The following is a 26729-nucleotide window of genomic DNA, read 5'->3' as shown; positions in this document are numbered from 1 at the left end:
TAAATTTTACCAGAAAAGGAAAGAGAGTAGAGAAAGGGAAAGGGAGAAAGCAAGTCACCAGGTCTGGGAACAGAATCATGGTCAGCTGTGTGGGAGTCCAGTGCCTAGCCACCTGCTTGCCCTTTTATATTTTTAAAATAATTACTTACCTACTTAATTTTGTTATTATTATTTATTTTTTCGTTTCAATGAGGTATCACCTAACTCCAGTCAGAAAGGCTCTGATCAAAACCACAAAGAACAACAAATGCTGGTGAGGCTGTAGTGAAAAGGGAACTCTCTTGTACTGTAGGAGGAAATGCAAATTAGTACAATCAATATGGAGCTTCTTCAAACATTTACAAACAGAACTACCTAAGACCCAGCAACCTCACTCCTGGATCCTTAACTGAAGGACAGGAAACCACTCGATGGGAAAGGCGCTCGCATGTCCTTGTTCACTGCAGCTACACTCACAATACCTAAGACCTAGAGTCAAGCTACACGTCCAGCAACAGACGCCTGGATTAAAAAACGTGACATAGGGGTCAGCAGGTTGGGCCAGCAGGTCAGTAAGGCACTGCACTTGGCAGCTGAAAATCATGCCAGGAGCTTGTGCGTCTGTGCTTATAATCCCAAGAAGAGAATGGAGAAGAAGGGACTGCGGCTTGGTCATGCCCCCAGGAGGTGATTTCTCACTTTTGCTCTGTACCTTTCTCTGTCTCTCTCTGGCATGTGCACGTGCCCTATGAAAAAAACCCTAAAAACAAACAAACAAACAAAAGAAACGACATGTATACACAACAGAATATTTAGTCATAAAGTACAATAAGATCTTGTCATCTGATACAAAGTGCTTGCTGAGTCAAATAAGCAAGACTATGAAGACAAACACTGGACAGCCTCACCCAATGTATACCGAATACATGTACCCTATGACAGAAACTGAAAGACTAAAGATGTATTAGAGGACAGCTGTAGATCTGAGACTGTGTGAGGTGTGGAGGTGTGTGTGTGTGTGGTAAGGGAGGCAGGGAAAACCCAGGAAATAAAGACCATAACAGACACAAGAATGCAGGCAGATGGAGCAAATGGGTTGTGGATGATGTACCACGAATTACTGAAAAGAACAGACACTGCCAAGTCTCAAAAAAAAGAAAAAAAAAGAAAAACTAGTAGAGCAAAAATTAATGGTATACATCAGTATGTGGTATTCTTTGTTCAAGAAAGAAATATCCTTTATTACATATGTGTGCATACTCTAGAAGTCTATATGGTAGCCACTGTGACATATAATGAAATGGAGATAGGAAATTACTATATAAAATAGGAAAAACAAAACAGAACAGGAAATATGGACTAAGTCCTTCCTGTTACCGGCAAGGTTCTATGTGACCGGCCTGCCTTCTCTCAGAACGACATAATGCCTGAAATCTCCTTCAAAACAGCCCAGTATAGCAGGCGCTGGGGAGGGGGAAGGCAGCTGGACTCTGAGAATGAAGACATGGCTTGATATTTTTTAAAGTTAGGTGATGGACACATGGGGTTCATTATAGTGCTCTTGTACTTTTAGGTGTGGTTACAATCGATTTATTCAAAGTAAATATTGCAAATATTTTCACACCCAAAGCTGGGAGGCTTAAAGAAAAAAGGCACTCATTTTCTTCCATTGCTGATGAGAATTGAAACTGGTCAAATCATATGGGGCAAGGGAGTTATTTGCAATCTATAGTAGACTTTGAAAGTACAAATTTTTTAAAGAAATATTTATTTTATTTATCATTATTATTTGTAAATAAATTTCCTATAGGGCACACCACTCACCAGAAAGAGCCAGTGAGAGAGAGAGAGAGAGAGATACAGAGAGACCAAGCCACCAGGTCTGGGACAAGAATTGCAGTAAGCCATGTTGGAGTCCAACGCCTTAACTACCACACCACCTGCTATCCCCAAAGAGTGCAAATATGTTTTATGCCACAAATTCTATTTCTACATGTTTATTGTAGGGATAATCAGACATGAGCACTAAGATAAACATAGACATTTGTTCACTAAAATATTATTTTTAATAAGAATTTGTTAAACAACCCAAATGCCTAACAATAGTAAGTAGTCTAAATTAGTTATGGCTAATTCGTTTTATTTATTTATTTATTTTAGAGGGCATGTAGAAAGACTGAGAGAGGAGAAAGCACCCACATAGAGAACAGTCCCTTCCCTGTCTCTCCTACCTTTCAGGATTGGGCTCATGGACACACATACCTGGCACATTTCTCCAGCCTCTTGGGTCCAGCACCGAACAGCACAGTTGACTATGGTGGAATTCAGACGCCTTGACCACCAGGCCACAGAGCTCACCCATTCATTAGATTTTTAAAAGCATTTTGTGTGAGTGTATGTTTTAAATAAAAAGAACATAGGGAACCTATGAAATACTCTTAAAGGTCCTCGCACACTTAAAAAGTATTAATATATTTGAATCCTACAGCTTTTAGTATTTTTGAAATGTAACACAATTACTTGACAGAAGTTATGTGGATTTTCCACTGCATGTCCATAAGAGAGTAAGAAAAGTCAGTGACACGTGGGTAAGCTTAAGATCAATGAGACACCTTTGGCTCATATTTTACTTAAGTTGAATCTTTTCAGTTTTATTCTTAAAATTTGTTAAAACTATCTTTTATAATATAATTTCAATAATATAAGCTATTTAGATATTGTTTCACTTCATGTCTTTAGAAATGCAATTGATGGGGGCTGGCAGGTGGCGTGGTGGTTGGGGTGCTGGACTCTCACCTGGCTGGCCCTGGTTTGAGCACTGGACCTAGAGGCTTGCTTTCTCATTTTTCCTCTCTCTCTTTGGTCAAAATAAAAGAATTATAATAATTATAATAATAAAAAGATAAATGATTCTTAAAAAAAGAAAGAAAGAAAGAAATGTGGTACAGGGCCAGTCCAGTACTCCAGGGGTCAAGGAATCCAGATCCCACATGACCACCCATGTTTGAGTACCAGTCTGGACAGCTTGAAAAACACTGGTGCACATGCTCATGTGCCTAAAGTCCTGGCGGGATGCAGAAATAGAGGAAAGAGGCTGGCTGAGTGACCATGCCCCATTGGAGGGTGTGTGCCTTCTTTACCTCTAACTCTGATGTGTGCACACACCCTTAGCAATTGAAAAAAAAATGCAATAAAATTTACACTCTTTTTACTTTTTCCTACGAATGACTTCAGTAGTCTAAGATTGAAAACAACAAACATTTGTAGGCATATATATGGTCCTGTTACTCCTTTGACTCTATTCATAACGCTTATGACATGCAGAACTCAAAGAATGGACAAGATATTCTAAGCAAATAGTTCATCTCCAAAACCATTTGAACAAAATAACAAATCCAAAACAAAACATTATAAGATCCAAATCCACCTTCAAGTATTCTCAAAGGAAAATATATATTCACAAATTGTAACAAGACTTCAACAGCCTTTCCTGTAGAGTATATTGTGGAAAGGAAGTAAGAGCCAAATGAATGTTTTATTGTTGAGAAGGATAGTCTATGCAATTATGCTGTATGTGAAATATGGATTTTTAAATAAGGAATAATGATCACTGCATAGCAGATGGCCAGTATTTCGCAATCTTGGTGTTAAAACACTATTTCCCCTCTGACATCTTGAATCCATTATAAAGAAAAGATCAGGCCCGCAAGTATGAAAGATTCTGGAAAAAAAAAAGATTAAGTTTTGCTTTCCAAAGAGTTCAACCAGGTCAGGTCTAACGATAATAATGCTTTATTAAAAGAAAAAGAAATCTCTCTTTCTATATATACATATGTATGTATTTTTTTAAAGAAAAATCTATTCAACTTCTCTGTTATCTTAATGTAAAAATATAAGCATCTTCTACTAATAGTAGAGATATAGATGATTCAGACCAACCTCTTTTGAAGGCAACGAAAACACAGCAGGCATCAGCATACCTTTGAAACTATAATTGACCCTTACATAATAAGAGAGTTAAGGGTGTTGACCACACTCCCCAGCTCCCATGCAGTGGAAAATCCACATAACTTCTGACTTCCTCAAACCTTCACTACTAATAACCTGCTGACTGGAAGCCTTTACTTTTAGTATAAGCAGTTGATTAAGATATATTATATATATTCTATGGATTATATACTCTATTATTACAATAAAGCATGCTAGAGAAAAGAAATTTCATTAAGAAAGTTGTAAGAGAGAATACATTTATAATATTTATTGCAAAACATCTGAATATAAGTGGACCCATGCAGTTGAAACCCATATTATTCAAGGGTCATCTGTATTTCTAGGTTTTTTTTGGGGGGGGGTTTGCTATAGGGCGAGTGCTCTGGCTCGGCAGGCAGAGAGAGACAGAGAGACAGAAAGCGAGAAATCACTCCCTAAGTGGGATGGCCACGCTGCAATCCCCTCTCCTTCATTCTCTTCTCAGGATCTTGGGCACGCATGCACACACGTGAGTTTAAGCTGCTAGGTCTGGGACTCGAACCGTGGTCGACTATGTGGGAGTCCAGCGACATAGCCATTACGCTAACTGCTGGTCATCTGTATTTCGAGTTTTTTTTGACACTCAGGAATACCAGCACAACACAGTCAACACAAGCTTTTCCCCAGAAAGCCCATGAATTTTTGTGGCCGCATTCTTGTAAAAATCCCTGGCCTCACTGGAAGGGTCAATTTATTAAAAGGCACTTGTCTAACCTATGCAGGATAAAGTCCACCGATTCTCAGAATAAAGCCTTATTTCCTGCTGGTTCCAGCATGCATTTGGCTTGTATGAGGAGAATAGACTGTAGCTGAGAGTGAAAGGGTAACAAGGACCTCTAGGTTGCCAGAACCTCAGCATACTCCATAACGGAAAATACGGAAAGATTAAAAATAAAAACCTAGTACGATTAAAGTATTGATAAACAAAGATAAAAATATAAAGCAGCACCAAACAAATAGCTATAATACACTAAGCACCAAGTAGAAAAACAAAAGCAAAATAACACCCCAAACCTAAAATGAACAGACTTTAAGTCAAATAAGCAAAAGATACATCATGAAAATGAAACATAGTAACGTAAGAGTTACAAATTAACTATGTATATACATTAGAGCTATTTATTATTGAGTGCAGGTAAAAATGAAATGGGTACCCTCATACACATTAGGTATATGATTTTTTATTTGGACAATAGTTGGATAGAATGCATTAAAAAACTGTCTTCTAACCAATCAAGCAAATCAGCATCTAAAAATCTGCTACATATGCATGAATGTGAATATAGAGGTATGTTCTCCAATGCACTATTTACCAACAGAAAAAGAGCTAAGTAAATTTGGATACATCTATTCTCTGAATTCTCAAACTTAAAATAAAAATGAGGTAGATTTTTCATGTACACCAAATATTCATAATTAACTAAGCAAATAAGCAGAATTTGCAGATAATATGTGTAATATGCTGGCACTGGCATTAAACCTAACAAAAAGGTGAAGTTAGATTAGCTAATACAAATAATACGTATTATGCACATATACACAGCACAAAGGTAACCAAAGAGTTAACAGCCTTTATCTCTTTAACACTAGGGTTTGGGGAAGAGTTGAAGGGATCGCTCTACCTCTTCTGTTACGTTCTATTGTTTTTTTATTCTGAATTTTCTTCTAGCCAAGTTTATATATTAGCTTTGCCATGAAAATGTCCTATATATACTTTTAGGATAGAAAAAGAGAGTTATCGGTGATCTGCCAATAGAAAAATAGTAAGTTCTTTAAGTTAGGTCATCTCAAGCACAGATTATTACATATTGAAAGAACAGATTCTTATGTATAATATTATTATAACCTTTAGTACTTAGTAGATGTTAAATTTTAAAAAGTTTGTGAGATTACTCCATCAGAAAAGGGCAAAATGAGGTTTACTGTTAGAGTTATTTAGAATATCAGTGAATACACGCTCTTAGACTTTTGGAAGATAATAGGATGTGAAAGGGTTTCAAGGATAACTGAAATTATTCTGAAGGTACTATCGCTATTCTCATAAAATAGCCAAACACAGTAAGGAAAATGAACTATCCTTTAGGGTAATAAATGCATAAAGAAGGTCCGTAAAAGTAATATGACGGTTTACTTCATCAAACAAAAGCCGTACTTACCGTAAGAGGCAGCCTGAACTGGACCAAGTTGTGGAAAGGTCATAACAGCAGACATTTCTGGCAGACTGCTTTGCTTCGGGTGTTCAGCAGTTTGGTCAGCCCATACGACCACTTTTTTCCTCTCTACCAAATGTTCAATTTCTTTGAAGTCAGAGTCGAAAGCAGCATTTGACAAGCCAGCCTCTTTTAATGTGTAATATTGTTTTCTTAAGGCTGGAAGTAAAGCATTCAATACTCTAGGTACAAAAGGTGACGAGAAAGGAGGGGTAAGTACTCAGGTTCAAATATATTACTGTGCTTCTTTTACATAACACAGTGTCAGCTCATCATTAAAAGAATTCCCTGTATCCATTTTCTCGTGGGATGTTATTTTAATCCAATACTTCAACATAATTCTTAATACTTTGAATACAGAATGGAAAGGACCGTGGGTGGGAAATGATGAGAACCACGCTCTAGTCTCAGTCTTTCCTCGTTTTTCAATATGACTTTAGATGAGGCACAAACCGAAGTTTTTCCTCTAAACAACTAGACAGCCACAACTTATTAAAAAGAGATGTTTCAGAACTAAACAAGTTAAACACATATAACAGCTTTTAAAAAAACACAATGTGATTTTTAAGCCACAGATATTGTTACTAATTTTCATGGGATTGAAATAAAACATTAATACACTATGGCAATTGATGAGATTCGTATTTTAGGTACATATATCACCAAAACACATACACAACACAAGAATAAAAGCCAGTTTTTTTTTTTTTAAGGTAAAAAATGACATGAAAGTAATGGCTTTGAGAATAGGATGTGAAATGGTTTCAAGGAGAAAAGCTGTGAACGAGGCTGGTGGGCATAAGGAATTGATGAGGCACTGAGCTTTGGCTCTGACTCAAAAGTCTCCATCCCCAACAATCAGAGCAGAATTGAATGTCCCCTCTAATGTAGTAGACCTCATGTAAGCACTTACTGAAGACATGTCACAGCAAAATTCATATACTCAACCAATGCTTCCTAATTTTTTTTATTACAGAAGCTGAACAATATAAATGACCTTGAAGTGATTCACCTATGGTATACTGAGGCAGCCAATAGATGATGTTTGAGTTTGCTCATAACAGCCAGAAGAACAGATTCATTTGAAGCATGGACAGGACAATGGGAAAAGAATAACTAGGCATTGATTTTACACACAAGGAAATAACTACACAGGAGTCTTAAATATTTAAATAGCAGGACAAATAACTGGTGATTTTTTTTCTTCTTGGTGGGGTGATGATGGAGGGTATTTTTAAGCCAAGTAGGTAGACATATAGGCAACAGTTATTAACCAAAAGTCAATAAAATAATCGCTTATTGAGCACCGACACCGATTACTCAGATACTGTGTAGACGTGTCACACACTAGGCCTGAGATGGCTAAGAAAGGTGTGCTTGCGGACTGGCTGTTGGCTGGTCTTGAAACCTGGGTTTTGGGAGGGTCCTACTGCTTTCTGAACAACTATGACAAGAGTGACTCTCTGTGCTTCAACTGTACAGAGGATGCGTTTATGTCGAGCACCTGCTTCCCTTCTAAGACCCAGAAGTTTTGGTACATTCTAGCACAGGTGCCTACAGGACTAGTGGCTGTTAACGATAAGGGTACTGGGTCTCTGAAGAGCTTCCATAGGAGTGCTCACATACCCTGAAGGGGCTCGGCACATCCTGTGTGATGCCACTGTAGGAAGGCTTGAAAACCTTGGGCCTGGTGCCTGGTGCCCTCCAGACTTGGCCCTGTGTGCCTTCTTTCTGCAGATCTTATCTGGCGCCCTCTGACGGTGATACGGCATGGCTGTGAGAACGACGCCATGAGCCTTGAGGCCTCCGAGTGGATCACGATACCTGCCCATGGTCTTGGGGACTCAGGTCACAGGTACTATATCACTGTTATGTAATTCTCTTAAGATGTTTATATAAAATGCATTATAATTTATGTTTTTGTATTAAAACACTAAGGCTTAGTTAAATAATTTCTGCAAGGTTATATTGCTGACATAAACCAGAATTTAAAACTGAGTCCAAAACTCATAGACTCCCTACACATTACCTCTGTGGTGCTCTGGTTCACCGATTTCCTAAAAAAATTAGTTAGAATCTTTTATTTATTTTTTTCAATTTTTAAGGCAAAAGTTTACTGTAATTGCATTAGGAAAAAATATTACTTAAATATCTATTTATTTGTTGTGATATTTGTGACAACGGATCCAGGACTTGAACCATGGTTGGCCATGTGGGAGTCCAGTATTTCACTGACCATGCCACCTGCTGGCCCCTACTGTAAGTGTGTTAATCTATGTGTCTGATACAGAAATATAGTTAAAATACACAAATATTTCTTTGATGACTTTAGTTCTTAAGGTGGTCCGAGTGCTGGCAAATGAATATTCAATGTCAGCTCTAGGTAGAGACTTAGAAATTATGAGGTTTTATTTATTTATTTATTTTGGTACAGGGCGCGTGCCCTCACCAGAGAGACAGAAAAGTGAGAAATCACTCCCCGGGGGGGATGGCCACGCCACAATCCCTTCTCCTCTCAGGATCTTGGGCACGCACGCACACACGCCCTGTGTGAGTTTAAGCCACTGGGTCTGGGACTCGAACTGCGCTTGACTACATGGGAGTCCAGCGACACAGCCATTACTCAAACTGCTGGTCCCACGAGGAGGGTAGTTTGAGTTGCACCTATAGAACATCTCCCTGAAGTTTTTCAGTTACTGCTGCTGCTTCTACTTTTTTTCCCCCCCTAGAGGGCACGTGCACGAAAGGATGAAAGACAAAGTACCCACATGGGGCCTGGTCACACTGCAGTCCTTTCTTCACGCATCAGGATCCTGCGCGCACAGGGGACCGCGGGGTCTGGCCCCTCTGTGCAGTGTGTGACTGCCGTGCCACAGGGATGGCTCTCTTTTTTTGTGAAAACAGTCAGACCAGCATGGTCTAAGCAAAAGCACGGACAATTAATGCTCAGCCATCTGAGAGCACTAGTAGAACTTCAACAGATGTTTTAGGTGACACAAATCCCTTAGAGAAATAAATTTTCCTTTTATATAGAACATCATCATGATGTGTAAGGAGTTGATGGAGTTGTCTAAGGGGACCAAAACAATTAAGCCGTACAGTTTGTTGGATTTTTTTAGTATGATGCTTTAAAACTTAGATGATTAAATGCTAGTACTGAGTTGGTAGAAAGCACACAATAGCTGCTAATAACATATCCTAAAAATCGGACCCAGGTCAGCCTTGGTGGCGCAGCAATGCCACCATACTACATGATCCCAGGTGTGCATTCTGAGGTCTCCTTGCACACTCCGGGCACTTGCAGGCATGCCCATGACCCTGGCTGGCTGCAGGTGGGATGTGTTGCAAGGGCTCTTAGGGATGGGCCGGCTGGTGTGGTTAAGGGAGCTGGATCCCGCATGGCTGACTACATGGTTCAAGTCCCAGATCCAGTGGCTTGACTAATACATGAGGCATGTGTGCATGCCTGCCCAAAATACTGAGGAGAGGGACAAATGGAGAAGGAACTGTGGCCTGACCATTCCCCAAGGACAGTGCTTTCTACCTCCACCTCAGTCTCTCTGGTGAGCCATGTGCTCTCACACAAATTAAAAACGTAGTAATAAAAATAAAGACTCAGTTGGGCTGCCCATCTCTTTCTCTCACATTAGGAAAAAAAAATAGTGCAGTGGTGCAAGCAGTGGGACACTGCTGTGTAATACTGGAGCAAGGGGCCACTGCTGTGTAATACTGGAGCAAGGGGGACACTGCTGTGTAATACTGGAGCAAGGGGGAACGGCCCAGCATTTGAATCCTGGGTTGACCTTGGCAGGGTGGAAGGGCCTATAATCTTGACTGGCTGGAAGGCCAAGGGGAGCAAGGCAGTGGGGGAAGACTCTGTCAAAGGTCTCTGTCATTCTCTTTCTCTCATGAAAGAGAGAAAGAAAGAGAACAAGAAAGAAAGGAAAAAGAAGTGAAAGAAGGAAGAAAGGAAAGAAAACAACTAAGCAGCCATTGTAAAAAAAAAAAAAAGAGTTGGAAAGAAAGTACTGTATTTTTCATTTTCTTTAAATGTTTTCCAACTGCAAGTTTTTGGACAATGGCAGTCACTTAAAAAAAAACTGAACTTCTGTGCTTCAGTTACTGGAGGGCTAGAGCGTTACCATTTGTAGAACAGGTGAACCCACAGACTTACGCCTCAGTCTGCCTGTGTTGCTGTTCTTGAAGACAAGCTAGATCCAACATATGTCTAATCTGTGCTTTCAAATCTTTGTTCTCGAGGTGCAAATGGTGAAAATGAAGATCTTTATTGAGTTCCTAGGGAAAACAATGCAAAAATATACTTTAGATTCTTTTAAGAATATTGAAATTAATCAATTGTGATGAAATTATTTTATATTGCTACCTATATATATATATTTTAAGATATGAAATAATATGTCTATAAACAATTTGAAAAACATGAGTTTTGGTGTTGAGTCTAGAACTCACAAGCAAGAAAAGGTTTCAAGTTTCCACTGAAACTGAACGTCCCAAATTCAGAAGAAATTTTAGTATAACTTCTTAGTCTATCCAACTTATCCATAATGTTGCACATGAACAAGACCAGTATTTGCTTAAATATTAATCTCAAGAAGACTCTTTCTGAGCATTATATTTAAAGATGGATACTCTCTACACAGAATATTGTCATAGCATCCACTGATCAATAACGATTTCATTTATCTACAGCTTCTCTGTCTATACTGTAACACACGGTTTGGCACCAGGAGAGTTCAGTTTTATAGCCCCAGCAAACAGTGTCTGGAGTTACATGTGAAACAAACTTCTCGCTCACACCTACTCTGGGGACAAGCTCCATCCTGGGAGAAAGTGGGAAGTCTTTTGTAGGCATCGATTTTCCAAAGCTTCCTCTGCTAACAGTCAGGGGTCCTCTAATTTGCCACCAAAATGAAAAAGAGGGAACATTTCTGGACATTTTGAAGACTGTGATGGCAGCTGCATAAGCAGGGAGGTTATGCCTGAAAACTTTCTCCTAGGGACAATTCTCAAATCCATTTTACTCTTGGATATTCCTTGCGAATACGTAGTGAACCATTGATTCACTGAGAGCTCCAAGTTGTTTCTTTTATTTTTAAAAATACTTCTGCAAGTAATGGGACAATGATAGAGAAACATGTTATTCTACTTGTCTGAGATAATAAAGACAGGGGTTATTTACATAATTCACAATTATAATTTAAGAACTATAGCAAATTTTGTATGATTTTGGATAAACCAACAACAGTCTTTTAATTTCTCATTTGTAAATGTATTTGAGACATTATAAACATAAGAGAAATGCTGTATTCAAAGACCTGACAAATAATAATGGTTGGAAATAATAGTTTAGTAATATTCTAGATATTAATAGTCAAAGCAATTTGTACACAAGAGGAGGACAACAGAGTAAAAAAAAACCTCGTCTTTCCAGACTCCTTTATATCCAGGGATAGCCATATGACATATTCTTGTTAAGAGTGAGATCTTTGTTATAGGGCACATGTGCTCACCAGAGAGACAAAAAGTGAGAAATCACCCCCCAGAGGGATAGCCATGCTGGAATCCCTTCTCTTCCATTCTCCCCTTGGGATCTTGGGAACGCACACACATGTACCTGGCGTGAATTTACACTGTCAGGTCTGAGACTCAAACCATGGTTGACTATGTGGGAGTCAGAGAGGTAATCGTTATGCTATCTGCTGGCCCCTGCCGTGTGGCATATTCTAAATAATAGTCTGTTAGGAGTGTCTGGAAAGTCTTTACTCTCCCAGTACAGGCATTTCTACCCCCTTTTCTTTTTTCTTCTGGCTTAAGTGTGAACTTAGGACTAGAGAAAATAGTAACAGTACGATCGTGGAATGGCAAGTGTAACGACACTGAGGATATTCTGAAGTACGCTTAGGAGCAAGCTGCATGTTTCCAGGACTTATTCTTAAGGGGGCAAGCCACAACCCAGACTGGCCAGGGCATAGAGGTTGGATTACTGACTTTGTAGCAGAACATTAAGGCACTAAAGTCAGATTTCGGATGACGGAACATAACCATTACTCATCACTACACTGTATAACTTTGTTGCTGCACTTCGCACTGCCGTCTGCTATTCTAAGGTGGAATATCTTTGGTTACACACACACACACACACACACACACACACACACACAACATTCAAATTGGCTTTCTAGTGGGGTAATATCTTTGTTTACACACACACACACACACACACACACACACACACAACATTCAAATTGGCTTTCTGTAGCCATAATGTAATTAATAGTGACCACATTTAAAACTATTTTTGTACAATATCAATATTTAAATTACTTATACTATGAATTTAGAATTAGTTTGAAACAGAATTACTTCATTTTCATTTAAGAGCTACCTCTTAGGAGGCAATTGCTTAAGAATCACAACCATTAAAAGTAACTTTACTCTTCTAAAAGTACAAAAAAGGCAAACCTAGTAGATAATTAGCAACCAGAAGTTATAGTCAGTTAAAAATAGTAAAATAAAGCCAGTCCATGGCATGGCGGTTAAGGTGGCTAGATCCCACATGGCAACCATGTGGTTTGAGTTCCCAAACTGGCAGCTTAAAAAACATACCAGGTGCACATGCATGTGTGCCCAAACTCCTGAGAAGAGAGAGAGAGGGCAGAGAAGGGATTTCAGAGTGACCCGTTCCACTGGGGAGCGCTTTCTCACTTTCCCTTTTTCTCTGTTTGCAGGAGCAGAAGCACCCTGGCAAAAATGAAAAACAACACACCACCACCAGTAAAATACATCAATGAAATATAAAAATGGAGCAATAGATGTCTTATTAAAGATATTTACTCAACGAGGTAACTGGTTTAAAAAGCTCAGTTCTTACAAGGTCAATCTGAACATACAAAATACACCGGTACCTTCGGAATACGTCCATTCTGACCTAACAGCTCCATTTCATTTTCAACACGATGGAGCCAATTAGTATTCTCATCAAATTGTTTCAATTCCTCCTCTCTCTTTTTCTCCAGGTAGCAACGACGAGTTTTCAACATTGCAAGTTTATTATCTCGTTTGCAAGTGGCCTGAAACACAATACATTTAACATTCACCCTAATTTGTATGCCATTCGACGAATGTGATATTCCTTAGAAGTGTGCTATTGTAGTCTATCACGTTAGGCTATACTTTTGTATTTAAAGCCGTTTCCCCTTTGAAACTTCACAATATACTGCTTGCAGGAAAAGAAGAAATGGAGCTGTGAGTCATTTTTATAAAATTACATACATTTTATAAAATACATTTTATAAACTTATATAAACTTATGGCTTTAAATAATACAATGGCTAAATCAATCCTGTAACTTTTTGTGTATGTGCTAAAATACATTTCTTTCAGCATGCTACATTTGAAATGCTTATGCAAGGTCAAGTAAATTCCAGGATTTTCTTCATCAAAATCAAAGCAGTCCATATCATGCTCTTGTCTTTTCTACAACTTTAAAGAGGTGAAAAAAACAGTGTTCTGGTGCTCCGCTTTTGCCTGCTATGCCTTAAATTGGATGATACAAGTGGTAGAGAAGACAGTGTATGCCAGAATGCTTATCAGTATTCTCATTTTGCTTAAAGGTTGGTTCAGGAACCACAATGGACACGTTGAATATTTTGGTGTTTTATCTATATTTGCCTTGAGATTAAAACTGGTCTTTTGGTTTTTATTCCAAGGATCTACTGCACACTATTATGGAAACTGAGGGCCAGAATAGCTTGACCTCCTTGGGCTATTTTCCAAAAGACACCCAATAATGGTCAGATATGAAGTGTGGAAACCATAGATCTCCATAGATTAGAACCAATATTTACAGCTGGTTTCAGAAGTAGAGAATGAAAAAAAAAAAAAAAAAAAAAAGAGCAGAAACTAGATTTAAACTTGGTCAAAGACCTTGCTTACTCTGATAGGGAAACAAATTCTTTTTATTAAGTTTATAAATAATGCATTATTGCTACTGAATGTTAAGACTCAGTAGAGTCTATCTCAGTTCATCTGAGAAATGAAGGGGAAGGTAATACACCTGCCTAAAGGCAGGCAGCTAAATTAATTAATCTTTAATTTGCTATAGTACTTATAAATATTACAGTGATGCTTAGAAACCAAGGCATAAAATGATGTATGGATCTGATGGAAGCAGTATACTGGCAAGTGCAAACTCCAAGTATGTTTTGACCATCCTCTATCTGGTCATCTACAGGAGCATTTTCTCCAGGTACCCTACAGAACCACTGTGCTGAAACGTGTATGCCAAATCTAATGTTAAAGTGAAATGCTCCCCATTATGGTTTCAAAAGAGCTTTATGTTTCATTAACAAAATCCTCAGAACACTATAAAAGTCTTGAGAGAGAACAAACACATAATTATAAAATTTGTGTTTGATACTTTTGTGCAGAAGAACTGCTAACATTGTAAACTCACATTTTCTCACTAAAAATAACATGATCCAGCAATCCCACTCCTCGGTATCTACCCAAAGAACAGAAGAATTCTTCATTGGAAAAGTGCTTGCACATCAACGTTTATTGCGGCACTATTCACGATTGCTAAGACATAGAACCAAACCAAATGCCCTGGATGAATGAATGGACTGAAAAATTGTGGTATATATACTCCATGGAATATTGTTCAGCCATAAAACCAACAAAACCCTGGCTTTTGACAGAAAGTGGAAGAATATGGAAGATTCACTGCTGAGTGAAGCAAGCCAGGCTATGAAGGAGAGGCATTGTATGTCCCCGCTTAATACATACCGAGTGTCTGCACTCTATGACTGAAACTGACTAAAGGTTGTACAAACTAAGAGATAGGTATGAATGCCAGATACGGTGTGTGTGGAGGAGTGGGGCCTAGAGAAGGACATATGGAGGAGGGATATGGAGGCAGAGCATTGATGGGATGGGGAGGTGTGGTGTCATCAGATGAAGATATTTTGATCAACTGGATTGGGGAGAAATGTTCACATATTGAAATGTTCACTTTATAAACTAAATAATGTGATTGAATGTATAAAAAATTTTTTTTAAATATTACAAAATAGAAAAAAATAAATAATTTTTCAGATTATCCTTTAAAAACATTGTTTATTCACGATAGCTCATGTATGAGAGAGAGAAAAAGAGAAGGGGAGAGGAGGAGAAAGAGAGCGAAAGAGAAAAGCAACCTTGACCTGGTCCCGTCAGGTGGTAATCCCGGTCCTCCAGACTTATAGCTCGGCAGGAGCTTAGGGGTGTGTGTGAGCACACCATGTGTCTCGGGATGGTTCAGGAGGGAGATCCACACCTGAGGTTGAGTATGTGGCCCCAGCACTGTAGTCCAGGACACAGACTGTGCCCACAGGCTGGGTCCATTACTTAAGAGTTTCACTTCAATACTAATCTGAGTCATACACCAGAACTATTTATAGCTAAATCAATGTTATGAGATTGTTTTAGTACTTCTGATAATAAACCTTTTTGAAGAAAGACCAAACATATAATTCCTTGCCACAGAAAGCAGTTTAGTAAGATGATAGTTTACTGGTACTTCTGTGTGAAAACAAAACAACTCAGCCTCTAGATGTCTTCCTATGTTTTCAACAGCTTAACAACAACTAACGTAGGAATTCCTATCTTCATTGCTTAAGTGGTCCAATAAAACAGCTGTAAGAATTGGGAATGGGCCAGGTGATGGCACAATGGTTAAGGTGGCTAGACCCCAGATAGTCAACTGAGTGGTTCAAGTTCTGGCCCTGGTGGCTTGAGAAACATGCTGGGCGTGTTTCTCTCCTTTGTGTGCCTCAAAGGAGAGAAAAATGGAGGAGAGGGGATTACAGCCTAATTATTACCCATGAGAGGTTGTTTTCTCACTTTATCTCCCAACCTTCTTCCTCTTTGTCTCTCTCAGGTGAGAATATGTGCCCTCCGGCAAAAAAAAAGACTTGGGAATATATGGATTAAATGACCAAAAATAAGAAATCATAACAGGCAACAGGTTTGAAAAAAGGCCCCTTCTAAGCAGAAGGTTAAAGGTGGAAACAGAAGCAAATTACATCAGTCAAGTCCATTCCATTCTTCAATGTCTTGCTCTTTCTAGACATCCACATTCAAAATTCAATGGGGGAAATAATTATCTAAAGTTTGGAATTAAGTTGACTGAGATTACTAATTGTATAAATAATATTAAAATGTTTTTAAAAATGGCATTGTAATTTTAAGTCCTGATATGCTAGTCCCTTGCTTTGAAGATTGCCTTTTGACAACAAATTAGATTCTAAATACCCGGCAACCAGTATTTCTACAATCCTTCTCACTACCCAATCTTCCCAAATTATTGTTAATAAATGCCAATATGGCAAACATGTCTTCTATCACATGCCAATTCCAATCCACTCATATTGACTAGCTCTGGCTACTTTCAGATCCAAAGAGAGAGAATTGCAATGAACTGACCATATCTCCTACGGGTACAGGAATGGGAATCGCCAGGAAGTGTGAGTATGGTTATGTGCTTCTATACATACTGCCGTACAAATATGCCCTGCTTTTGTTAGACTGATATCCCATTTGTTTTTTTCTCCCCACTGATACTCTCATGCAAGGCCCAGTACAAATCTCACTTTTCCACTGGAAAGCTTTACTTCTCACTGGAAAGCCACTGTTTTCCCTTCTGAATAGCTGTATTGCCCTTACAACTCTCACAGTACAGTAGAGTGATTAACGGTGCAGACTCTGAAGTCACACAGCCAGGGCTTAACGTAGCTTTAGTCTCATAAATTAGTAACTCAAGACAACCTAACTGAGTTCTCCATGCCTTTGTTCCTCACAATTGGTGATCATATTGGATCTATATCATAGGCTTGTTATGAATACTAAATGAAATATATGCAAAGGACTTTAAAAACATTATCTGGCTCATAGTGTTCAACATTAGCTGTTTTTGTGCTTAAACTGCTATTAACATGATAACCATGTACGGCCTGGCCACTCTGATGATTTTACCGCTCCAGCTGGCATGGAACTCGAAGGGCGCACACGGTTTTATGTCTGTATTTACCCCTGTGTGTCTAGCACAAGGCTTTCTACATAAACAAGAGAGTAACATGTTGGGACAGTAAGCTGTTAAAAATTGAGATTTAAGTCAGGATCAGCTTCTCATGACTGCATTTCTTGCTTTCTGTCAAAAAGTAATCGAAAACTGCACATTGAAATAACTGATGCTTAATTAATGGATGGCAACATAAATTGAAAAGAGGAATTACTAATCTCACTGAAAATTACTCGATAGGAGGTGATAACAATTGAAATAATATTACATCTAGTAACTGCGTGAAATGGATTCACCACATAGTGACATAAGCAACCTTGTCTATGAAATCACTAGAACTTAAGTTTCCTGTTCTTACGTTCTCTAAAATTTAATTATAAAATTATTAAATACCTTCTCTACTTTGTCTTCAGAACACATCATTTCTATTTGCTTATGGCACTGTTGTTGATAGAAGGATTTGAGTTCATTTTCCTTAAGTAACATTTCCAACTTCAGATATTCTTGTCTGAGTTCCTCTCGATTCTGGAACAAGCAGTTCAGAATTTCTTGAAATCTATTGAAAATAAAACACGTTACAGAATTTCATGAATTTTGCAATTAATTATACAAACTTTACTTAAAGAAATGCATGAATAAAAGAATATATACCATTCACAGAATTACACTCAATAGTAAGTATCACATAGGTTTCATGCCGTTTTCTATTTCAAAAATGTTTAGAAAGGTTATTACCTATTTCTGCCATGTTAGATTTCCCTCATGATGTTTAGATCCAAGTATCATAGGCCCTCTGATATTAGTAACATGCTGAATATTTTACCTCTGCCTACATTTTTACTCTAACAGCTTAGTAAAAATAAAATATTTTATGTTTGCAGGAAAAGGCTGATGGCTTGGACAGGTCCTCCTCTCCTGATTTCCACAGCCCCTGTGTGATGCAGCGTCGTGGGTGCTGTACTGTGGGTTCACCAGGAAAAAATGAGCAGGAGGAGGCGTAACCCTACGGGACATCCATAGTTCCCCAAGGGAGAGTGAGAGTCAGTTTTTAGCTTCAGAATCTGTTTTGGTGGAGACACACCATACGCCTAGGTATCCTCTACAGCCTGGCTAGGAGTCAGCTGACAATGCTGGGACCAAGACATTCAAGATCCTGATGTGGTAAACCTAGAAAAGTCCTATGGTGTGCTCCCTCCAAAGAGTCACAGAAATCTGGAGAATGAAAGTTGGGGAATTTGTTCAAATCTCCAGATGTCCAAAGACTTAAAGTTGATTAACTCACACAAAAAACTCTGGATGGAACCTGCCATCCTGCACCCCCAGGGTCAGCAGAACATTGGTCCCTGCAAAATCTAAATCATAACAAATATATATATTTGCCCTTTCAACTCATGGTTCAGCTCCCCCAGCTATAGAAATAGTGTAAACAGTCAGTCACATACAGGCAAAAATCTCACAGAAAAATTACTGCAAAGCCTTTAAAATAAAATCAAGTATGTGCATTTAAAAATAAATGTTCTTTGGCCAGAATTTTAGATATATTTGTAAGGGTCTGTGGTAAAAATGGTGCCAATTTACGTCAGTAGTTCTTAATGAAACTCTATTGGGGATGAAAATAAACCACAAGACATCGACTTTACTGCAGTTTAGTCAAACTGATAAATATTTCATAGAAAATATGTACGGACATTGCAATTGCATTGTATTATATTACGCCAACCTAATGCCAGTAAATGAATTGATAAGTTATCTTTAGGTTACACCCAAAGACAATTCCTTATTTTTTCTGTAACTTTTTACCTAAGGACAAGTGAAATATTTGTCATCTTTGTAATTCTGTGGTCCACTCTTAATTTAGTTGGGAGTATTTACTGATCAGGCTGGAAGGGAGGAAATTACTACTTACCAAAAGTTTCTAGAGAGTGCCTTAAAACAAACAAAAAACCCCCTCAAAACTACCATTTTAAAATGCAAAATGCCATAAGGTATTTACCAATAACAACTATTTTGTAGTCAATTAAAATATTCCAGTGAGGTAGAAAATAAAAATTTGTTTCATTGCTTGCAGATGGGCAAATAATGGATAATGAATTTTAAACTGAACACACACAACTTTCTTAGTACAGTTACAAGTACTTTTATAATTACTCTTTATAAAGAGCTATATTTTCTTTTTATGATTTCCTTCTGAATACTATTTTTCCAAACAGCTTTGCTAGATAGCAAATACTGTATATTCTTCCCTCTGTCTGTTTGCACTTTATAATACTTTACATATTTCTTGCAGGAGATACTACTTTTGAGGAAACAGCAAATGTTATGTGATATATAATTTATTATTATTATTTTTTATTATTATTTCTTATTATTGTGAAATACATAATTTACCTTCTTCATATACACAAGTAAGTTACTTATCATGTTGCCAGAATTAAAATGAAAGTTTTATTATTGATCAAAGGTCAGGTTGAAATCAGAAAAATATCCAAGTAAGTGCTTATTTCATATATCCCTTCTGAATCATCTTACGAGAAGGGAAGGTTCAATGATTTAAAGCCATCAATTGTGGAAAAGTTTACTAATTTGTAAGGTTTTAATTAGTAAAGTAGACTTGATTAAGCAGTGCTAAACAATTAACTTCTTCAGTTTTCAAGAAACTTGCTTAACAATTGTAACTAGTTGCATGAGGACCATTCCCACGTTTCAGTAGCAAAATGAAATAATAACAACACAACTATTAATAACATGTTGGAGTTGAAAGCTTTCTTTGATGAGACTAAGTAAATAATAATGAATCACTTTACTTATTTTTTAATAGATACTAAAATTGTTGGGAATTAAAAAAAAATCAATGAAACATATCAACAATTTTATCTTGAACTTTTAGAGGGGTTGATAGAAAATAACACACTAGAAAATCTCTAGTATAAAAAAAGTCTTGCACTGTGACAGTACATAGGTCAAACTTATGCTGTACTAAAAACTGAGACCCTGATAGAAATAACTGTTGTAATTACTTCTTATATTTGCAATGCTGCATAGTATCAGGATGCAAAGATGAGGACTTAAAGACATGTCAGTTCTTGCCCTTGTCTTGTAAGCAGGGAAACAAGACCTCCTTGAAGACTATTTCAAAGGGTGATTATAGTGATCAGAAGAAATTAATATGGCAGTAAAAATGATCAAAAAACTGTAAAGTCATTTATAAAAATAAATGACAACTGGTTATTTTAGAATCAGGAATCAAGGAAGGAAGAAAAAAATATTTTTCATATCAGGGATACTTATTTAATAGTTTGATGTAAAGTGTAATTTGAAAAAGTTGTGTAAATCTTTCTGTTTTCCGCCTGGAGAGCATGAGCCTTTCTATTCTAGAATTCCAAACCTGTGAATAAGCACTCGTTTACGCTGTGGCTTTTTTAAAATACCAATTACAGATAACTGGCTCTAGACAATGTCAAGAATTAACTTTACTCAACTTTCATAAAAATTGGAAAGATTCATTTATTACAGGGTCTCCCAGAGTCATTAATATACTGATATACTCTAGGAATCTCTTAGCTTCCTTAAGTAAGAAGTAATTCTCAAACCTGTTTGATTCTGGAATTTCTAGCACAACTCAGAATTAACATTTCTAAATCTAATGTCCAAATGGGTCAATTTGGAAAACCGTCTTAATTACTTGGGGAAAAACTACTTTTGAGTACTAGTTATTATTACTTTTTAAATTTAGCATGTGGATGTACAAGTGAGAGTGAGAAAGGAAGAGAGTTGAGTTGAGCATGACCTTCACCAGGTCTGATGGTGCCCCTATCCCATTCCTCCTGCACTTTGGGTCTTGGGCATTCGTCCAGATGCCCAGTGTACTTAGGGATGACTGGGCTGGGTATTCAAACCACAGCTGTCACGTGGGATCCAGTTTCTGTTGAAAAGTGCATTACTGCACCATGGAGCTGCTCTGAGTACTATGTTACTGTTTTCTTTTTCTTTATTTTACATTGGTCTGCTAAGAAATCTTATGGGAATCTATCGAAATTCTAAAACTGCTCCTGGAAAACACTGGGGAAACTCTGGGAGACATTGGGGTAGGACACCGAGGAAACTCTGGGAGACACTGGGGTAGTGAAAGACTTCTAAAATAAGACTCCCAACGCACAGTCAATAATCCCCAAAATAGACAAGTGGGATTACATCAGACTAAGAAGTTTTGGCATGGCAAAAAAAAACAAAAAAAAACAAAAAAACCCACAGTAATTAGTGTGAATAGAAGCACTCTGAATGGGAAAATATTTGTATAAGCTATGTGTCAGATAAGGGATTGATAACCAGAATTAACAAGGAACTCAAGCAGCTGTTCCAGAAAAAGACAATCAATCTTATTAAAAGATGGGAGAATGAGTTGGAAAAAAAAATCACTCTCTAAAGATGACATACGAATAGCTAAAAGGCATATGAAAAAATGCTCAACATCCCTCATTGTAAGAGAAATGCAGATCAAAACAACAATGAGATACCACCTAAGCCCAGTCAGAATGTCTAAGATTAAAAAAACAAGAAACGATTAGTGCTGGCAGGGGTGTAGTGAAAGGGGAACTCTCTAACACTGCTGGTGGGAATGTAAATTGGTCCAACCACTGTGGAGCATAATTTGGAGATTCCTCAAAAATCTACAAATAGAACTATCATATGATCTAGCAATCCCACTCCTTGGTATCTACCCAAAGGACAGAAGAATACTTAATCAGAAAAGTGCTTACACATCAAATGTTTATTGCAGCACTATTCACAATTGCTAAGTCATAGAAACAACCCAAATGCCCATGAACAGATGAATGGATAGAAAAACTGTGGCACATATACTCAATGGAATACTATTTAGCCATAAAAAACAAAACTCTGGCTTTTGACATGAAGTGGATAAATATGGAAGAATTACTGCTGAGTGAAGCAAGCCAGGCTATGAAGGAGAGGCATTGTATGTCCCCACTTAATATGTACCAAGTGTCTGTACTCTATGACTGAAACTAATTGACTAAAGGATATAGAAACAAAGTATCTAGATGTAAATACCAGATATAGTATGTGTGAAAGAGGAGGGTCTGAGGAAGGACATTTGGGGGATGGACAGGGAGGCAAAGAATTAATGGCACAAAGAGGTGTGGTATTATCTGTTGAAGATATTTTGTAGTTTTATCAATTGTACTAGGAAGTAATGTTCACCTGTTAAAATATCTACTTTGTAAGACAAATAATAATGTGATAGAATGTATGGAAGAAAATGAAACGAAAAAAAAAAATAAAAGGAAGAAAAAAAACTCTTTGTCAATTTACATCATTATCTATCTTACACCTAAGCCCCGGTTCTTCTCACTGTCTGTGAATTTACAACTATAATTACCTGACGTCCAAAGTGTTCAATATAAAGAACAATTGGTGACTTCCTTAATTCAATTGAGAATATACATTGTCCTGTGTCCCTTAATAACAGGGATATGTTCTCAGAAATAACCTTGTTAGGTGATTTCATTGTTGTGCAAATTTGTAGTGTGTTCCTAAACAAACTTAGACGGCATAGCCTACCATACACTTGGGCCATATGCTGTGGTCTATTACAATGTTAAGGAATAAGATCATATAGGCAGTCCATATGCAATGACATATGATAAATGAGAGGACTAACATAAAACATGTGACTGAATTTTAACAACAAATTTCTTACAATGAGATTTCAACATCATTTTTACCTTTCAATTTCTTTTTCCTGAGGGTTCGAAATGGTTGACTTTGCCTTATCATTTTCATCAGTAAAAGCTTTCTGTTCTTCATAGGTTTTTAGTTTTTCTTTTAACCTTAAAATCTAGAAGAGAAAACACTAATTAAAATATGAAAGTTATCTCCATTATACATCGTCACAGCAAAATTTTAGCTGTAAAAATAATTTTATAAGCCACATTTCAATTGCAATAGGAAAATAAGGTAAATTTTCAAACAACTAGGATTATAGACTCTTATAAATGAGAAACTGAGCGAGATTAGCATAGCAATGTAAAAAATACACATACCTCTGCCTTCTGCTCATTACAGATCTTTACATATTGAGTTATATGATTGTCAAGGTTAAGAACATTGCTCTTCAACTGTTAAAAGACAGAAATTATGATTATGTATACAGAGGTAATAATCACATAGTTACACACCTGAAAAACAGAGCACTGTATCTCCTTAAGTCGATTCCATGATCAATTATAATCAGGTTTAAAATCTATGACAAGAGGATATGCTGAGCACATTAATAATGTAAATGAAATTGTAAAGAAATGATCTTACTGAGAAAAGGATTTTTTAAGCACTCATAATACAAATTGCCTACTTTCCTTTTCCTCTGACTTCTAAGAAATTTAGAGTTAATTTTACATTCCACCTACTCATGAGTTCAATTAATTTGTACTAAATCCTTATTATATTTTATCTTTTTATAATAGTATGGGTTTCTGGGTCCATGGAATAGCTGAGAGAATATTAAACATATCGTTAGTCTAAATACTTAATTTTGATGCCCTGTTTATTTGTCACTCAGAATTAAGTGCTTAAAAATTCTCTGAGCATTGGCATACCCAACTATACACTGGAGCTAAATAGCCTTTCATGATGGAGTGATTTAAGGATTAAATGAAGAACGTATGAAAACCCCTGTATACTCATGCAAGGTGGCCTTTCATAATTAATTTGGAAATGTATTGGGAGTAGCACCAGAAAAAGGGAGGAGGGTGTCATAACACCAGTTTGGCTTTCAGTCTCTTCCTACACTGAGATCCTGTGATTTTGAACATATGTTTTGACTTAAATCTTTTTTTTTTTTTTTTGGAGGTTTTTGCTATAGGGCGTGTGCACTCGCCAGACAGAGACATAGAGACAGAAAGTGAGAAATCACCCCCTAGGGTGGATGGCTATACCGCAATCCCTTATCTTCTATTCTCTTCTTGGGATCTTAGGCATGCATGCACATGCGCTCAGCGGGCACATGTTTAAGCTACCGGGTCTGGGACTTGAACTGCGGTCGACTACATGGGAGTCCAGTGACATAGCCATTATGCCAACTGCTGGTCCCCACTTACATCTTTTTAAAGTAGCTTAAAATCTCTGGCAAAAATACTGACCTAATCAATCTATTATATTTCTGGAGCTATACAGAGATGGGTACATCAACATCACGAATGGGGAAATACATTATTTAGAAAAGACTATTTTATAAAGCGAGGCAGATACATCTGTCTTATGGATGAAGTAACTGAGGATCCAGAGCTTAAGTAATGAGTCTAAGATTCTCAGGTGGAAGGTGTTAGTGCTCAGCTCAAGCAGAGCATCTACTCTGGCCGCGGTGGAAGTGCTAATGCTCTGACTGATCGCTCCAGGGTGCTACCTAAGTACTGATGCCATGAGGTGAAAAAGAATCAAAAAAGGTACGCAACTCTCAAACAGTTGAATGATATTAGGTTGTCAGGAAAGTCATGGATGTAATTTTCTCTGTTTTTCTACGCAAAAATGCATCATGACTTCCCAGACAAAGTAATAGTATCTATTGCCTATAAAATGAAAATGCTTAACAGTTTAATTGCCTAAGCGGATGTTCAATAACCAGGTTAGTAAAGGCATTTCTAACCCCAAGTTGCTTAACTTATTAATAGAAAGAGAACCCTAAGTTTTTTGGAATTATAAAAATACTTTGCACTCCATACTCTCACAACAAAGGCAGAGCAAACACACTTACAGAGGATTTAATGTCCTTTGCACGGTTAGCATACTTCAGAGTGTTGTATGTGTCATCATAGAATACAGAGGAAGGACTAACAGCAGCTATCATTATAGTTTGACAGTTTCCTCCAAGAGAATCCTTTAACAAGCGAGTAAGCTTGCTATTTCTGTAAGGAATATGCTGATTTTTTCTCTGAAAGAACAAAAAAAGAATTCTTATGTCATTTTCCCCATTTAAATGCAAACCTAATACCACTTCACTATAGGAATTTAAGCATTGCCCAACTCTACCTAGACTTATAATTGGTGATTTAAATGATAATGAATCTTATAAGACCAATTGAGTGACTATATTAAACAAATATCCTATTCAAAAGGGTATTTCTTTTTTACTAAGTTTGATTTTTATTTCAAAATAAAATAATATTTAAATATTGGTTCATTAGTTGTGATAATGGTATTTCATATTAATGTGAATTAGTATGTGAATGTCTAAAATTAATGTGAAAAGTTAACAGGGGAAACTGTGTAGGATATATTTAACAAAATATAACTGTATTATTTTAGCAACTTTTCTGTAATCTGAAACTATTTGAAAATAAAACGTTTAAAAATATTTCCATTCATTAGAGACAAGTCAATTAAAATACAAAGTGAACAAATACACAGCCTATACAAATTTGCTAGAGGGAAAGTAAGAGTTCTGCGTGACACAGAGTTACTTCTCTTTCTATAACCATTCTGCATGAATCAGAGCAAGTGACAAAGCCAACATTCTGTAATACTTCACTTGAAATCACAATAGAGTTCTCAAACAATGTAATTTTTTTTTTTTTGGGAGGGGGAGAGATTTTTGCTATAGGGTGCCTGTTTGCCAGAGACAGAGACAGAGAGACAGAAAGCGAGAAACCGTACCCCCTACACACAAGGGGGATGGCCACATGCAATCCCTTCTCCTCTATTCTCCTCTTGGGATCTTGGGCATGGATTCACATGTGCCCGGTGTGAGTTTTAAGCTGCCAGGCCCGGGACTTGAACTGTGGCTAACTATGTGGAAGTCCAGCGATGTAACCATTATGACATTTGTTGGTCCCTCAAACAATGTAATTTTTCAAGATGTTCTTTTACTTAGAAGATGTACCTCAGATTTCAATATAACAAATTCTCCAAAAAATACAACTCCTTTTTTTTTTTTGAGAGGTTTTTGCTACAGGGCACATGTGCTCCCCAGACAGAGAGAGACAAAGAAAGCGAGAAATCACCCCCCAGGGAGGATGGTCACGCTGCAATCCCTTCTCCTCCATTCTCCTCTTGGGATCCTGGGCATGCACACACACGCGCCCGGCTTGAGTTTTAAGCCACCGGGTCCGGGATGCGAACCGTGGTCGACTATGTGGGAGTCCAGCAACATGGCCATTACGCTAACTGCTGGTCCAAAAAAATACTTCTATATACAAACATTCATTATAACGTTAAGCAATAAACAACTCTAACATTAATCCATGCACATCTTTCATATTATAGAAGAGGGAATTGAAGCTAAGCAAAAATGAGATGCCTCCCAAAGCTATTATAGAAATAGGTCCTGGAAACCAGCAGTTAGTGTAATGGCTGTGTTGCTGGACTCCCACGTAGTCGTCCGCAGTTTGCGTCCCAGACCCGGTGGCTTAAAAACCCCG

General features: G+C 37.5%; 1 protein-coding gene across 1 annotated transcript in view; it reads right to left on the bottom strand.

Annotated features, from left to right (window-relative positions):
- The window catches only part of KIF18A (kinesin family member 18A), an 85910-nt gene that overhangs the window by 36809 nt on the left and 22372 nt on the right, over positions 1 to 26729 (bottom strand). The window contains exons 7-13 of the mRNA XM_006157674.3: positions 25067 to 25243; positions 23361 to 23435; positions 23043 to 23155; positions 17692 to 17854; positions 13145 to 13309; positions 10393 to 10514; positions 6165 to 6400 (exon numbers count right to left, since the gene is read on the bottom strand). Of these exons, the coding sequence (XP_006157736.1) occupies positions 6165 to 6400; positions 10393 to 10514; positions 13145 to 13309; positions 17692 to 17854; positions 23043 to 23155; positions 23361 to 23435; positions 25067 to 25243 (1051 nt within the window). The remainder of the gene's footprint in view (positions 1 to 6164; positions 6401 to 10392; positions 10515 to 13144; positions 13310 to 17691; positions 17855 to 23042; positions 23156 to 23360; positions 23436 to 25066; positions 25244 to 26729) is intronic.

Source organism: Tupaia chinensis, unplaced genomic scaffold (assembly GCF_000334495.1).
Source record: "Tupaia chinensis unplaced genomic scaffold, TupChi_1.0 Scaffold000555_1, whole genome shotgun sequence".
NCBI lineage: Eukaryota > Metazoa > Chordata > Mammalia > Scandentia > Tupaiidae > Tupaia > Tupaia belangeri.
The sequence above is the reverse complement of the archived record's forward strand: the minus strand, read 5'-3'. Positions and strand labels throughout refer to the sequence as shown.